Genomic DNA, 14,574 nt, shown 5'->3' with positions numbered 1-14,574 from the left:
CCTTCTCTCTTTAGAGGGGCTTGTCCCTCTGGGGAGTTCATGTCACTTGATGGACTTCCAAAATTACTCTCTGATGGCCTCAAGAAGACTTAGGATTTACTAAATTATCTGGCTTTTTCTCACTGGTAGAGTGAGAGAGGTGATCTTCACACATCCTAAGCACAAGCCAATGTGGGTCCCTTATCGTGCTTCCCTGCCTCACCCCAGAGTGCCCGCTTATTTCACATTTGAAGGAGCCGAGGCCCAGATGGTAACTTGTCCCGTCTATGGCAAAACCGGGGCTAGAACCCAGTCTAGAGCCTCTCTCCACTGAGTGGCAGCTACTTCTGGTTTTCCTTTTTCCATTTTTTTTTTTAAACTGGGCTGTAACTCTCCTATATGTGATTGTTAGCACCACTGACTCTTCTTAGGGAGAAAGAATGAAAAAAGGGCACCCACGTTTAGAAATGATTCCCCCAGGGCCACCTGGGTGGCTCAATTGGTTAAGCGTCCAACTTCGGCTCAGGTCGCGAGTTCAAGCCCCACGTCGGGCTCTGTGCTGACAGCTCAGAACCTGGACCCTGCTTTGGATTCTGTGTCTGCCTCTCTCTAGTCCTCCTCTACTCATGCTCTTTCTCTCTCTCTCTCTCTCTCTCTCTCTCTCAGGAATAAAGAAACTTAAAAAAAAATTTTTTTAAGTAAAAAATAAAGGAATGATTTCCCTTTTGTGCATTAACAATATCAAAGATAATAAACCTTGACATTTAATGCATGATAAAAGCCACAGGGTTTAGAGAATGATTATTTTCAAACTCAGCCTTACACATTTTTACTCTCAAAGGTTGTTGAGTGGTTTTCCCTTCTAAACTAACAGTGGCTCTATTCAAGATGCTGGGGTAATCTAACGTAAATTCTGAATTTTACTGAAGTTTGAGGTCATCCTAAAGATTTTTCTACATTAATTATGTGTTTGGTTACTCTAATAAAATTTGCTTTCTAAATTCAGTGTTTTCTGCATTCTCTATGGAAGCTGAGACTCCCAAGTAGCAAGGGATTTTTAAAAAATTTTTTTAATGTTTGTTTATTTTTGAGAGAGAGACAGAGCGCGAATGAACACGAGTGGGGGGGGGGAACAGAGAGAGAGAGGGAGACACAGAATCCGAAGCAGGCTCCAGACTCTGAGCTGTCAGCACAGAGTCCGACGTGGGTCTCAAACTCATGAACTGCAAGATGACCCATGAGCCGAAGTCGGACACTTAACCAACTGAGCCACCCAGGCGCCCCAGCAAGGGATTTTTTTTTTTAATCTTATGAGCACTTGTTTTTGCAGATGAAAAACTACAACCTAGGTGAAGTGACTTAACAAAGGTCATACAGCTCGTTGTAGGCAGAGCTAAGACTAGAACGGGGCTCTTCTCTTTCTGATTGGGATGAGGGAGCCACACAGTGGAACATCAAAGCCGTTAAAAAGAAAAGATGCATCTTACTAGGGAGTTATTTTACTCAGATTTTACTTTATAGGATGTCAAAGAATACTCCTTTTTAAATTGTTTTGTTTTGTTTTGTTTTGTTTTGTTTTGTTTTGTTTTGTTTTAGAGAGGGAGGGAGGAGGGACAGAGGGAGAGGAATCCCAAGCAGGCTCCAGGCTCGGCGCCGAGCCCCACGTGGGGCTTGATCTTGATCCCACGACCCTGGGATTGTGACCCAAGCTGAAATCAAGAGCCTGACGCTCAACCAGCTGAGCCACCCAGGCGCCCCAGAATCTTTCTTTTTATGATAAAACACCAATACAGTTTGAAGAAGAGTGGAAATGAACACTAATTCTTTAAAAAAAATTTTTTTTTTTAATCTTTATTTATTTTTGAGAGAGAGGGTGTGAGCAGGGGAGGAGCAGAGAGAGAGGGAGACACAGAATCCGAAGCAGACTCCAGGCCCCGAGCTGTCAGCATGGAGCCTGACGCGGGGCTGGAACTCCCGAACCGTGAGATCATGACCTGAGCCGAAGTCAGACGCTCAACCAACTGAGCCACCCAGGCGCCCCATGAACATTAATTCTTAAGGCAAAACGATACATTTTTAAAAACAGAATAAAAAAAACTCCAGGCTTGGATGTCCGCTTGCTGTCTGCCCGTACGAGGGCCTGAGGAAATCAGAGCAGCACTGCCCCACACCCCACTTTACGCCCCGTGTGAGTAGCCTGCTAAGGTAATGGGATTGTGGGGGGCTGCAACTTAGTTGGATTTCCATCAGAACATTCCTTTTTTGTGCGAGTTCTCTGGCTCTTTTCCAGGTATGGAAAAACATGTAAAGTTAGCCAATGTCCCCTAGCAGCCACCATTATCTTGCCTTCCTGCCACCAGTAAGCATGTTTTAAATAACAGACTTCCCAGGCTTCTAGTTTAGGCTTGTGGGCCACGTTCAAACCCTGTCCAAAGAATGAAGAAAAAGACCACATCGTTTTACATTCCCACACAAGGCCGGTGGTGCCTTTCCTCTGCCTCCCCCCACCACTCCCCTACTCCCGCGTTATTAAGGTTACACATTGTCTCCTCTGGTCACAGGATTTATTCTTCAGCTGCGGTTTTCCATGTAATATAAAGCTAGTTCTTGCTATCAGAAGCTTGATATTTGGGGGCAAATCCAGTTCTGGCTAGAACTAACATGGTCACAAAGCTTTTTAGTGTGTGTGCCAGTAAATTAACAACATAAAGATAACAAGAGTCTATCACCAAATGATTGGCTTTGAAGGCCATTTGCACATTAACTTTAAAAAGAGCGTTGCCTGTGCATTTCCTCCCCCTTCATCCCCACTTTGGCAAAGTCCCATTAATTTTGTTGAAGGTTTTATTTTCTGCTGAAAATGCAGGAAATTTAGACAACTCTCTTGGAATCCCCCCAAAACTAATACAAACAAGATACATATGCTTCTCTTAAAGAAACTAAAAATAAATGATTTGAAACTATTTAACTGTATAAATTCCCTCTTAAAAGGAAAAGGAAGTTTATACAATGAGGCAACCCTGAGCACTGTTGACAGGGTCAGATCCTCCACAACTGCCAGCCTGTTTGTTAGATGTGAAATCAGAGCTTCGCACAGAACCTGTTCAGTGTTCGTTACCAACATGTACAAAAACCGTCAGAAACATCTGAACATGGGACCATTTTTCGGGGTCCTTTTTTTACATTTGAGACTTTGCACGACTAAATAAGTATGTGTTTTTGGTTTTTTGTTTTTGGGGGGACTCTGGGGGGCTTTTTGGAGAAGAAAGTCTGATCTGGGATCCGTTTCTAGAATGGAAACTGTATGTGCTAAAAACAAAGTCCCATGAATGAAAAAGACATGATATTCTCCACATACTTTGCTGCTCTCCCGGTGAGCCATCAGGTTTTCCCTGAGAGAGCTGATTTTGACACAATACACGGGAAACGTGATTGGTTTTTTTTAAGACACATCTTTTTATAAAAACCTTACATAATTCCATAAATGTAAGTCAGTTTTTCTATACATGCCCTGTAATGGACCGGTTTTATAAATTAATAGAAGTGGAATTCGGGGCTTATATTTAAGACTAAGAAATGTGATTTCTAATTCTTTATAGTTATAGTAATTGAATTAATTTATCAACTTTGGAAAGGCATTTATCTTTTTCTTTTTATATAATGGCTGAAATTACCATGATTTTTCGTCTTTCAAATACATTATTACTTTTTTAAAAAAACACTCACATGGTGCGGTCCTTACTGTGTGTTACACACTATGTTAAGGGCTTTACAAGTGCTATTTCATTTCATCGTCATGGAAAAAAAAATCAAATAGCAATCTTCTCTAAATACCATTTGAAATTCTGACACCCAAATGGTGATGTGATTAGATAACATTTAGGTCTGTTTAAATATTGAGATGTGGACAATTCTGAAATTGTAAACTCTTACCAAATTCATGCGTATTTTTCATCTTTGTACAGGTAGTGATTATTGCCCAACAGTGCCTTTTAAAAATGAAGCAGGAAGGATTTCATTTGCTTATTGCCATGCATAGTAGGTACCTGCACCAGAATCCAGTCACAGTAGCAAATAACTTGTAAATTAACCATTGTGAGGATCATTTTCTGTGGGAATTAGAATTAAATAAAAGTTTGAGAATAGATAATTAGATCTCTTGGAACCATCATTCTGTGCGGAAGTTCTTGCTGCCCAGAAGAGACCATGTGCAGAGATTCAAAGACCCTGCCCCCACTCCCCAGCTACACCTCCCACCCTTTTTCTTACAAGCCACGCCAATCTGCCATCCGTGTGAGCTGTCATACTAGGAGAGCCTCTAACCTACAGTCAGGCATCCCCATGGGAAGCCACATGGAGCAGAGACCTGCTGTCCCCATCAAGGCCAGCCCAGATCATTAGCAAACCAAATGATTGTTATTCTACACTGCTGAGCTGTGAAGTAGTTTGTCACACGGCAATAGCTAACTGATTTAAAAGTCACAAAACACGATGGAAGGAATAAATGCAAAGGTGCCAACAATGACAACAAATGTAAGTGAATTAAACTCACTGAAAATTCAGAAACTATCAGATTTTTTTTTAATGTTTATTTATTTTTGAGAGAGAGAGAGAGTGTGTGTGAGCAGGAGAGAGACAGAGAGGGAGGGAGACACAGAATCCAAAGCAGGCTCCAGGTTCCGAGCTGTCAGCACAGAGCCCGACGCAGGGCTTGAATCCACGAGCCGCGAGATCATGACCTGAGCCTAAGTCAGATGCTCAACGGACTGAGCCACCCAGGCGGCCCACAGATTAGATTTACAAACTCTGAAACCTAGCTATATAGTTGCTTTTAAGTATATATGTTTCGGGGCGCCTGGGTGGCGCAGTCGGTTAAGCGTCCGGCTTCAGCCAGGTCACGATCTCGCGGTCCGTGAGTTCGAGCCCCGCGTCGGGCTCTGGGCTGATGGCTCGGAGCCTGTTTCCGATTCTGTGTCTCCCTCTCTCTCTGCCCCTCGCCCGTTCATGCTCTGTCTCTCTCTGTCCCAAAAATAAATAAACGTTGAAAAAAAAACATTAAAAAAAAAAAATAAGTATATATGTTTCTAGTAACACAGACAGTTTGAAAATTAAAGGCTTGAAAGTTAAAGATATACCTGGCAAATGTTAAAAAAAAAAAAATGAAGATGGTACAACAATGTTAATATCAGTAAAACACATAAAATAAACAACATGGATTGAGAGAAACAGTAGATAGTGATAAAAATGTGTTGTTTTTTTAAAGATGACCATCATGGACCTAGAGTCACTCTGAATATGTGAATCGCTTGGAGGAATAGATAAATCCTTTCTTATCTGGGGAAATTTTGACATAACTGTCCAGAAGTGATGAATCTTTCAGACAATGACTATTAAATGGGATGATTATATATGTGGATGAGAAACTCAGTCATAAGCCTTCCTACATGGCAGTGTACATGTGTTGTCATTGCTCTTTAAGCAACAATCTGGCAACATCTATTCACAATACAAATTCAATATTTTCAGCAGTCCCTTTCCTGGAACCTGTCCCAGAGAGGTGGAAGGACAGATATAAGCCCCAAGGACAGACAGAAGACAGACGTAAGGGCAGGTCTACCGATACACTTACTGTATCATTGCCGGTAGAAACGAGGAGACAGGAATTGATTGGATGGCCATTAGTAAGAGAATGTTGTGATGTATTTTACATATGCAATAAACTGATAATACATTGTTCCTATTTTACTTTTGAGACCAGTTTTCTTCTAGAATGATTAAAAAATAAAACTGTCCTTATTTCCTTGTGTAGGTCTACCATCCAATCTGGTTTTAGACTCATTCTAATGCCTGAAGAAATTGTTGTACATTTCTCACAGTACAGGTGTCTCCTACATTTTCTCAGCTTATTTTAGTGTGAAAGAAATCTCTATTTCACCTTCACATTTGAAAGATATTTTTGCTAGCTATAGAATTCTTCTTTGACTCTTCTTCAGCACTGTATCCATGCCCCTCCGTTTAGATCAGCTTGTGTAGTTTCTCCAAGCCATCTCGTATAATTCCTATCCTTGTGTCTCGTACTTAATGTGTTTTTGTCTTTGGCTTTCAAAGTTTCATATGGTGTATCTGGATGTGTGTTTTGTTTTGTTTTGTTTTGTTTTGGGTGCATTTGTGGGGGGATATTCTCTGAGCTTCTTAGATCATTGTTTGATTCTTTCATTATTTTAATGCTCAGCCATTATCTCTTCAAGACTCTGTGAAGTCTGCTATTGAACCCACCTAGGTGTTCTTTACTGCTGATATATATAGATATATATATAGATATATATATTATATATAGGAATATATATTATATATATATTAGCAGTAAATATATATATATTTATATATATATATATTAGCAGTAAATATATATATAGGAATATATATATAATATATATATATATATATATAGAGAGAGAGAGAGAGAGAGAGAGCAGGGTGGGGAGAGAAGGGGACAGAGGATCTGAAGTGGGCCCTGCACTGACAGCCAATGTGGGGCTTGAACTCATGAACTGTGAGATCATAACCTGATGAGTTATGTTGGACACTTAACGAACTGAGCCACCCAGGGACCCCTATATTTTTTAAAATTCTAGCATTTGCATTTGTCACTTTCTTACAGTTTTCAGCTCTACTAAAATTCCCCATCAATCATGATAGATTTTGTAAATTATAGTTCTTTAAAATTTCTTGTTAGATATTCCTAATATCTTTCTGTCAGTCTGATAATGCTGGTTACTTTGATTCTTGGATGTGAGTTGTTTTTATTTGGTTTTTGTTTCTTTGTCTTGCACATTTTGATTGAATGCTGGACATTATACTTTGTATACATTGTACAGGTGGAGATAAGTTGTGTGCAAATAAGCGTAGCTTTTTGTCTGCTGGACCAGATAGTAAATATTGTTCACTTTGCAGGCCATACCGTCTTTGAGGTATACTTTATCTGACACTAATAGATCAGATCATTTCTTTCAATTAATATTTGCATGGTATATCTTTTTCTCATCCTTTTGCTTTTGACCTAACTATATTTTGAAGTGAGTTCTATTTGAGATTTCTTGGGGCTAGCATATAGTTGAGTCTTGTGTTCTTATCCACTCTGCAAAGCTTTGAGTTTTAATTATTTACACCATTTGCAATTAATGTAATTACTGATAGATATTTTAGAGCTTAAGTCTGCCATTTTACTTTCTGTTTTCTGTTTGTTCCCTATTTTTCGTATGTCTGTCTTATTTTTCTGCCTTCCTGTAGATACTTGAACACTTTTTTAGAATTCCATTTTGATGTATGTATATACTGTTTTTGTGTGGATCTCTGTGTAGATTTGTTCTAAACAGTATACATACATAACTTGTCACAATCTAGTATTGTTGACATTTAACAGTTCAAGAGAGAAGTAGAAACTTTTTCTGTCTTTACATCCCTTTGCCCTCCCTGGTTTATAGTATAATTGTCTTAGATATTCGCTTATAAACATCAAGAACCACATCAGACAATGTTATAATTTTTTGCTGTAACTTTCAGACATAATTTAGAAAACTCAAGAGGAAAAGGAAAGTGTTGTATTTACCTATATTTTTGCTCTTTCCGTTGTTCTTTCTTCCAAGAGATTTGTTGATTGCTTTTGCTGTCTTGTAACTATTTCATGTTTAGATTCCCAAAGACTATTGACTGGGGAAAAAGAGACAAAACAGTAGGCTATTTATCTGTCAACAGAAAGATCAAAATGCCAGTGTAGAGAAGTGAGGTCATGTTCTGAATGAGGCACTTTTCTTGGAATTGGTAAGACCCAACCACCACCTTACACTGTGGAAGTCTAATGATTTAGGGTGATGCCATATGGGAATACCAACAAGTAAGTAAGTAACAAGTAAGTAAGTAAGGGCTTCAGTAAGCACCACATTTCCTCCTAGATTGGTGAGTCTATTATTTATTATTTCAGTTTCTAATTGTGACTGAGTTCAAAAGATTTTTACTCAAATACTGTAGTAAGTGATCGACCTGATTCTAAAGATTCTTGACAAAAATAATCAGAAAAATAATCTAAAGATTCTTGACAAATGGTCCCTTTTGCATTATCTTTTCAATGTCGTTATAATTTTAAAGCAGTTACTCTTGGTCTGATTAATTCTGTGTTAACGAGAAGAACACTGCGTGTGTGTGTGTTTTCTTTCTTTGTCAGGCACAAGACCTAAATGTCATCGAAGAAGTGATTCGAATGATGTTAGAGATCATCAATTCCTGCCTGACAAATTCTCTTCACCACAATCCAAACTTGGTGTATGCACTGCTTTACAAGCGAGATCTCTTTGAACAGTTTCGAACTCATCCTTCATTTCAGGATATAATGCAAAATATCGATCTGGTAAGTGTAAATGGAGATCCCACGATTCTTTTTTGAGTGTTAAAAAAGTTGAACAAACTTTGATAAAAAAAAACTACATAAGTTAGAATCCCTTCTTTGAACGTAAACTAGATTTGTAGTCTGTTCTGCCATAACAATTATTGTATTCCGTATGCATTACACACTATTTAATAGAATCGAGATCATACTTTATACAGAATATATTCTGCCGTACTTACTTAGCATTTAGATCATCAACATTTTTCTGTGGTATCATCAATTATTTGAAAATCTCACGTTTTAGTATCTGTGTGACGTATAAGATAACGGATGTCCCAAAAGAATATTTAACCATTATTCCATTTGTGTTCATTTTGGGTGTTTCACATATTTTATATTATTTCATAATTAATTAACAGTTTATAAATAAATCGTATTTCCCCTGTATTCAGTTATATTTTTGGTATGGTCTTAGAACTGGAATTGTACTAGTTTTTATTTTTGGAGGATATCACTATTTTTAAAACTCAACACACGCTGCCAAACTGCTCTCCAGAAACAATGGGCAGAAACACCTGTAAATCCAGAAACACCTGTAAATCATCTTATTTCCACGAGTGATCTACGAAAGGATGTGTCTCACTACACTCTTCTTGCAGCTTTGAGTAGTACAATTATTTTAATATTTGTCTTTTTATATCAGAAGTGGTATTTCATTATCATTTTTATGTGAATTTCTCTGGTAAGTATGGCTGAACACTCTTCCCAGGTTTATAACCTTTCTGTCCTTTCTAAAAATGTTTTTGCTGTATTTTCTATTGCTGTATTAATGTTTTCCAGTTCAGTTTGGTTCCACCACTATTTCCTTTTTTTCTCACAGATTAATCTCCTACTAATTAACTTAACATACTAGGGAAAAGCTTAAAGAAAGTAGCCAGAAAATATGTTCAGTAGTTTATCAAGCAAACCAAATACCATGAGCAGGTAGCATCGACCCTGGAAAGCAACCAGCCTTTCCTATTGGTAATTTATTTATTGTAGTAGAGCAAATGATAAGAAAAAAATCATCCATATATAATAGGATCATCTTATTAAATGCTAAAGATATTGCATGAAAACAAACACTTCTGAGGAAACTGTGAATAGGATATTTCTTTTTTGATTTTTTTATTTTATAATATCAGTATAACTAAAATACAGTGTTCTGTTATTTTGAGGTATACAATATAGTGATTCAACAATTCTGTACATTACTCAGTGTTCATCATGGTAAGTGTACTCTTAATCCCTTCACACAGTTCACCCATGCCCCCACCTACCGCCACCCTGGCGATCACCTGTTCTCTCTAGTTAAGAGTCTGTTTTTTGGTTTGTCTCTTTTTTCCTTTCTTCATTTGCTTTGTTTCTTAAATTCCACATATGAGTGAAACGACACAGTTTTTGTCTTTTTGTGACTTACTTCATTAGCATGATACCCTCTGAATCCATCCATGCCATTGCAAATGGCAAGATTTCACTCTTTTTTGTGGCTGAATAATATTCCATTGTGTATATATACTCCACATCTTCTTTATCCATTCATCTGTGATGGACACTTGAGTTTCCATAATTTGACTGTTGTTAATAATGCTGCAGTGAACACAGGGGTGCATATTTCTTTTCTAATTAGTGTTTTTGTGATTCCACAACCGTTTCTTGAGTAATTAATCTGATTCACAATACCAGGCACAAGAGTAAACTGAGGAGCCAACATCCTTGTCCTTATATTACTTACATTCAGAAAAACATTCAATAATTAAATTCTTTTTGTTGTTTGTTTATTTTTGAGAGAGAGAGAGAGAGAGTGAGTGAGCATGAGCAAGGGAGGGGCAGAGAGAGGGAGAGAACAGAGGATCCAAGCGGGCTCTGTGCTCATAGCAGTGAGCCCAGTGCAGGGCTTGAACTCATGACCCGTGAGATCATGACCTGAGCTGAAGTCAGACGCTCAACGAACTGAGCCACCCAGGTGCCCCTCGATAGTTAAATTCTTACACGGTTTAAGTATGTGAGTTTGGTCACAAGTAAGCACAGGCACATACCCTTTTCTGAGATGTACGCCCAGAAGTGGAATTGCTTAGTAGGTAACATGTGTTATGCCAGAGTGCTTTCCGTGGGGGGCTACTGTTGACTCTCTGACCAGTGGTGTACGAGAGGTTCTGTTACTTCACATGCACTTAGTTTTGTCAGTTTTGTGATAGCACCTCATTATAGTCTTAATTTGCAATTTCTTGATGACCACCGAGGATGAGCATTTCTTCCCTCACCTCTTAACGGGTTTCCGCTTTTATGAGTTTCCATTCAAATCCTTTGCCAGGTTTTCTGTTGTTTATCTTTGTGCAGATACTTGATGTGTTCTGGATTCTAGGCCTTTCTTGATGATGTGTTACACGCATCCAGTCATGGACACAGCGACAGACTTTCAGCCATAACTCTAAAACTCCTCGCAAAATGGTCAAGCAGATCAGATCAAGTTTTTGTTTCCATTCTCTTCTTGGAGACCTGCTTTCTGCCCCAGTTACACGGTGCTCTGGTTCTCCTGCCCGGTTGCAACATCTTCCTGGGAATTTCCTTCCCCTGCCTCCTTCGGCTGACTTTGGCTCCTGTGTCTTCCTCTTTCTCGGCTGACCGTGTCACGTTGGCAAGAGTGTATACTGCGTAGTAGCTTTCTGGAAAAAGGGTGTACGTGAAGTATATTTCATTTTAACCTTCAATTTATAGATAAAACCAGCTTAGATTTTACCTTGCTCACAGTCACATATTCATAAAGTCATAGAGACAGGACTTAGACCAGGCAGTTTGATGACAAAGCCCATACGTGAAATCACCATGCCCACCTACTGAACCCCTTGACTAAATGCTCCCACAGTTTCTCGTACACTGCTTAAAAACATCTAGTCCTATCCACAGAGATTTCACCATTTCCTTTCTCTCTCAGGATCACGTCTAATGATGTCTGATCAGTCTTTATTCCACCAGTGTTAGAACTGAGGATCCTTCTCAGTAACCAGGCAGATGACATCCTTAAAAAAATATCTCAGAAGGGCCATATTGGTTTTTGAAGAGACACACGAGAACCTTGCAGAGAGAACCATGCAGGAAACATCGTTTCCTTGGAAAGATGTAAAAACCAGAGTGAAGGTGAGGAAACAGAAGGGACCTCGCTGTGCTTTCACACGGTGCGTGACCACGTGGAATGAAGCAGCGTGTTAACTGGACATCCACCCAGCGCTCGCTCTCCTGAGCTTGAGGGGCAAAATGGTCGGCCCAAGGTCACTTAGCCAGTAGGTCACTCAGCCAGGCCTCGAATCCAGGTGTTCTTACCAGAGACTCTCTATGCTTGCAGCATTCACTTGAATAAACCTGACGTAAGATTTCAAACGAGCAGGTTTTCCAACAACTTTTTGTTGAATACTGCCGTCCAAAATAGTGCAGGGCACAATGGAAGATCATTCAAAAAGCATTTTAAACTCTTTTACATATTTTGGAAAGAATGCCACGATAGAGATAAAAATAACATCCCTACTTTTTGTCTCTCTCAGCACTTTGCCTTCCCCTCCGCTGCCCTAAATGCCCCTGAAATTTGGCTCAAGCAAGCCGTTGCTCTATCTTTTTTCGTGGAGTTAACCTTGAAAAGTGTGGGTAGACTATGAATTGCTGTTATTTTTAGCTGACAGGCAGTTCAGAGTTGATATTTTTCATTGAGACATTCAGCAATGTTGAATATCTAAGACAGGAGAGACTAACCTTGGAGCACTTTTAACTTCCACGGAAGGAGATCGACATGTGTTTCAAGTGGCCAAATTTCTATTAGCCACTGCCACATATCCTTCCCATCTAACCCATAAAGTGATATGATCTGGCTGAATTAAGTAGCAGGACAATCAAATTACCGCACCAAATGAGAGAAGACGTGAAAGAAATTTCATGGCTGCATATAAGTAAGGAACAGAGGCAATGAACAGTCATGTCGTATAGTGTGGTAAAGGCAAGAACTATTTTTATCTCTGGACAGTGTAAAATTCATGTTAGATTTTGTGTATTTCCAAACCTGACCATCCTTGCTGGGCTCCAGACTAGTGCATTCTGTTGTCTACCTAACAATCCCACATAGGGGCACCTGGGTGGCTCAGTCGGTTGAGCGTCTGACTTCGGCTCAGGTCATGATCGTGGTCTGTGAGTTCGAGCCCCACGTCGGGCTCTGTGCTGACAGATCAGAGCCTGGAGCCTGTTTCAGATTCTGTGTCTCCCTCTCTCTCTGACCGTCCCCCGTTCATGCTCTGTCTCTCTCTGTCTCAAAAATAAATAAACGTTTAAAAAAAATTAAAAAAAAAAAACAATCCCACAAATTTTGAACAAGGTTAAATCACAATTCTTTTGTTTTCTTCAAAAAATGAGGGGCGCCTGGGTGGCGCAGTCGGTTAAGCGTCCGACTTCAGCCAGGTCACGATCTCGCGGTCCGTGAGTTCGAGCCCCGCGTCGGGCTCTGGGCTGATGGCCCAGAGCCTGGAGCCTGTTTCCGAATCTGTGTCTCCCTCTCTCTCTGCCCCTCCCCCGTTCATGCTCTGTCTCTCTCTGTCCCAAAAATAAATAAACGTTGAAAAAAAAAAAAAATGAAACAGAATGAATCAACTCTTTCTTCTGCAGTTTTCCTGATCTCAGTAAATGACATCAATATCTACCCAATTGCTTAAGGGAAAAAAAAAAAGGGAGGAAGAATGAGTGCTGGTTGGAATAAGGGTGGGAAATTGCAAACCAAAAGAGCACAGTCAGAGAAGTCCTGTCTCTGAGAAGGTGCATCTGAGCTAGGACTTGAAGGAGGTAGAGAGTAAGCCAGGCAGATATCTGGGGTTAGAGTGTCCCAGGCAAAGAGAACATAGGGGTGGGATCAGGGTATGTCTGTGTCTCCCTCAGGAGCAAAAGGTAGGCCTGCTTACTGACCATTATAAAAGATTTGGGCTCCCTAAGCTCACGGTTCTCTTCCTATAATATAAGCTACTGCATGGGGGTGGGGAGGGGGCGGTCATCCAGCTTCTTCAAACCACCTTTGTGCAAACTGGGGCTTGCAGAACCTGTGAAAAAAGGCCAGTGCTCTGGTTGCTGCTGTTGCTTGACTAATAACTGCCCTTCATCACTGACCCAGAAATCTCCATATCCTTCCAAGATCCGCAAAATGGTAACTTGCAGGTGGGGCCAAATTCTTCAGGTCTTCACGTGGGAAAGGGTATTTCAAAGGTAGACTGGTAAGTGCAAGATGTCTATTATAAACTCTAGGCCAACCACAAAAAGTGAGAAAGAGAGAACTGGTCAGCCAAAGATGGAGATAAAATAAAATCATAAGATTATATTTAATCCAAAGGCAAGTTTAAAGCAAAACAAATAATAGTAGAAAGGGGTGCCTGGGTGGCTCCGTCAGTTAATCGTCCCATTTGATTTCTGCTCAGATCACGATTCTCACAGTTCACTAAATTGAGCCCTGCATCAGGCTCCGCGCTGACAGCAAGGATCCTGCTTGGGATTTGCTGTCTCCCCCTCTCTCTCTGCCCCTCCCCTGCATGTGCGCTCACTCGTGCATACACACTCTCTCTCAAAATAAACTTTTAAAAAGTCGCAATGATAATAATAGTGGCACAGTGAGAAAACAGGCAATGCGATAAATTTAAATCCAGCCCTGTCAATAACCGCATTTAGTGCCTCAATTAAAAGAGAGTCTTCAGACTGGATAAAAGGTAGAATCTAACTCTGTGCTGTCGATAAGAAACTCACTGTAAGTAGAAAGAGCTAGACAGGTTAAAAGTAAAAGACCGAAAGAAGTTTGATCATGCAAGCACTAATTAAAAGAAAGCTGGAGTGACTATGTTATCAGCAAAGTGGACTTCGGAAAAAAGAACATTACCAGAGATAAAGAGGACACCATGTAACAATAAAGAGGTCAATTTACCAAGGAGACATAACAATCCCAGATGTGGACGCACCTAACAACAGGGCTTTCAAAATACACGAAGCAAAAACTGATAGACTTGCAAGAAAAAATAAGCACATCCGTAATTATAATTAGAGAATTCAACACTTCTGTCTCAATAACTAATACAGTAAATAGAAAATTAGTAATGATACGGAAGACCCAAGCAATACTACCAACTTGATTTCACTGACAATTATAGAACATCCCACCT

At 39.8% G+C, this 14,574-nt stretch overlaps 1 protein-coding gene across 4 annotated transcripts in view; it reads left to right on the top strand.

Annotated features, from left to right (window-relative positions):
• DYM (dymeclin) overlaps window positions 1-14,574 on the top strand; it is a 357,699-nt gene that overhangs the window by 282,031 nt on the left and 61,094 nt on the right. For all 4 annotated transcript variants that reach the window (XM_086682934.1, XM_086682937.1, XM_086682936.1 and 1 more), the window contains one exon: window positions 8,201-8,383. In XM_086682934.1, coding sequence (XP_086539060.1) covers window positions 8,201-8,383 — 183 coding nt within the window. The remainder of the gene's footprint in view (window positions 1-8,200; window positions 8,384-14,574) is intronic.

Source organism: Puma concolor, chromosome D3 (assembly GCF_028749965.1).
Source record: "Puma concolor isolate L17-30 chromosome D3, mPumCon1.1.hap2, whole genome shotgun sequence".
NCBI lineage: Eukaryota > Metazoa > Chordata > Mammalia > Carnivora > Felidae > Puma > Puma concolor.
Note: the sequence above shows the minus strand (reverse complement) of the source record. Positions and strands in the feature narration are given on the sequence as shown.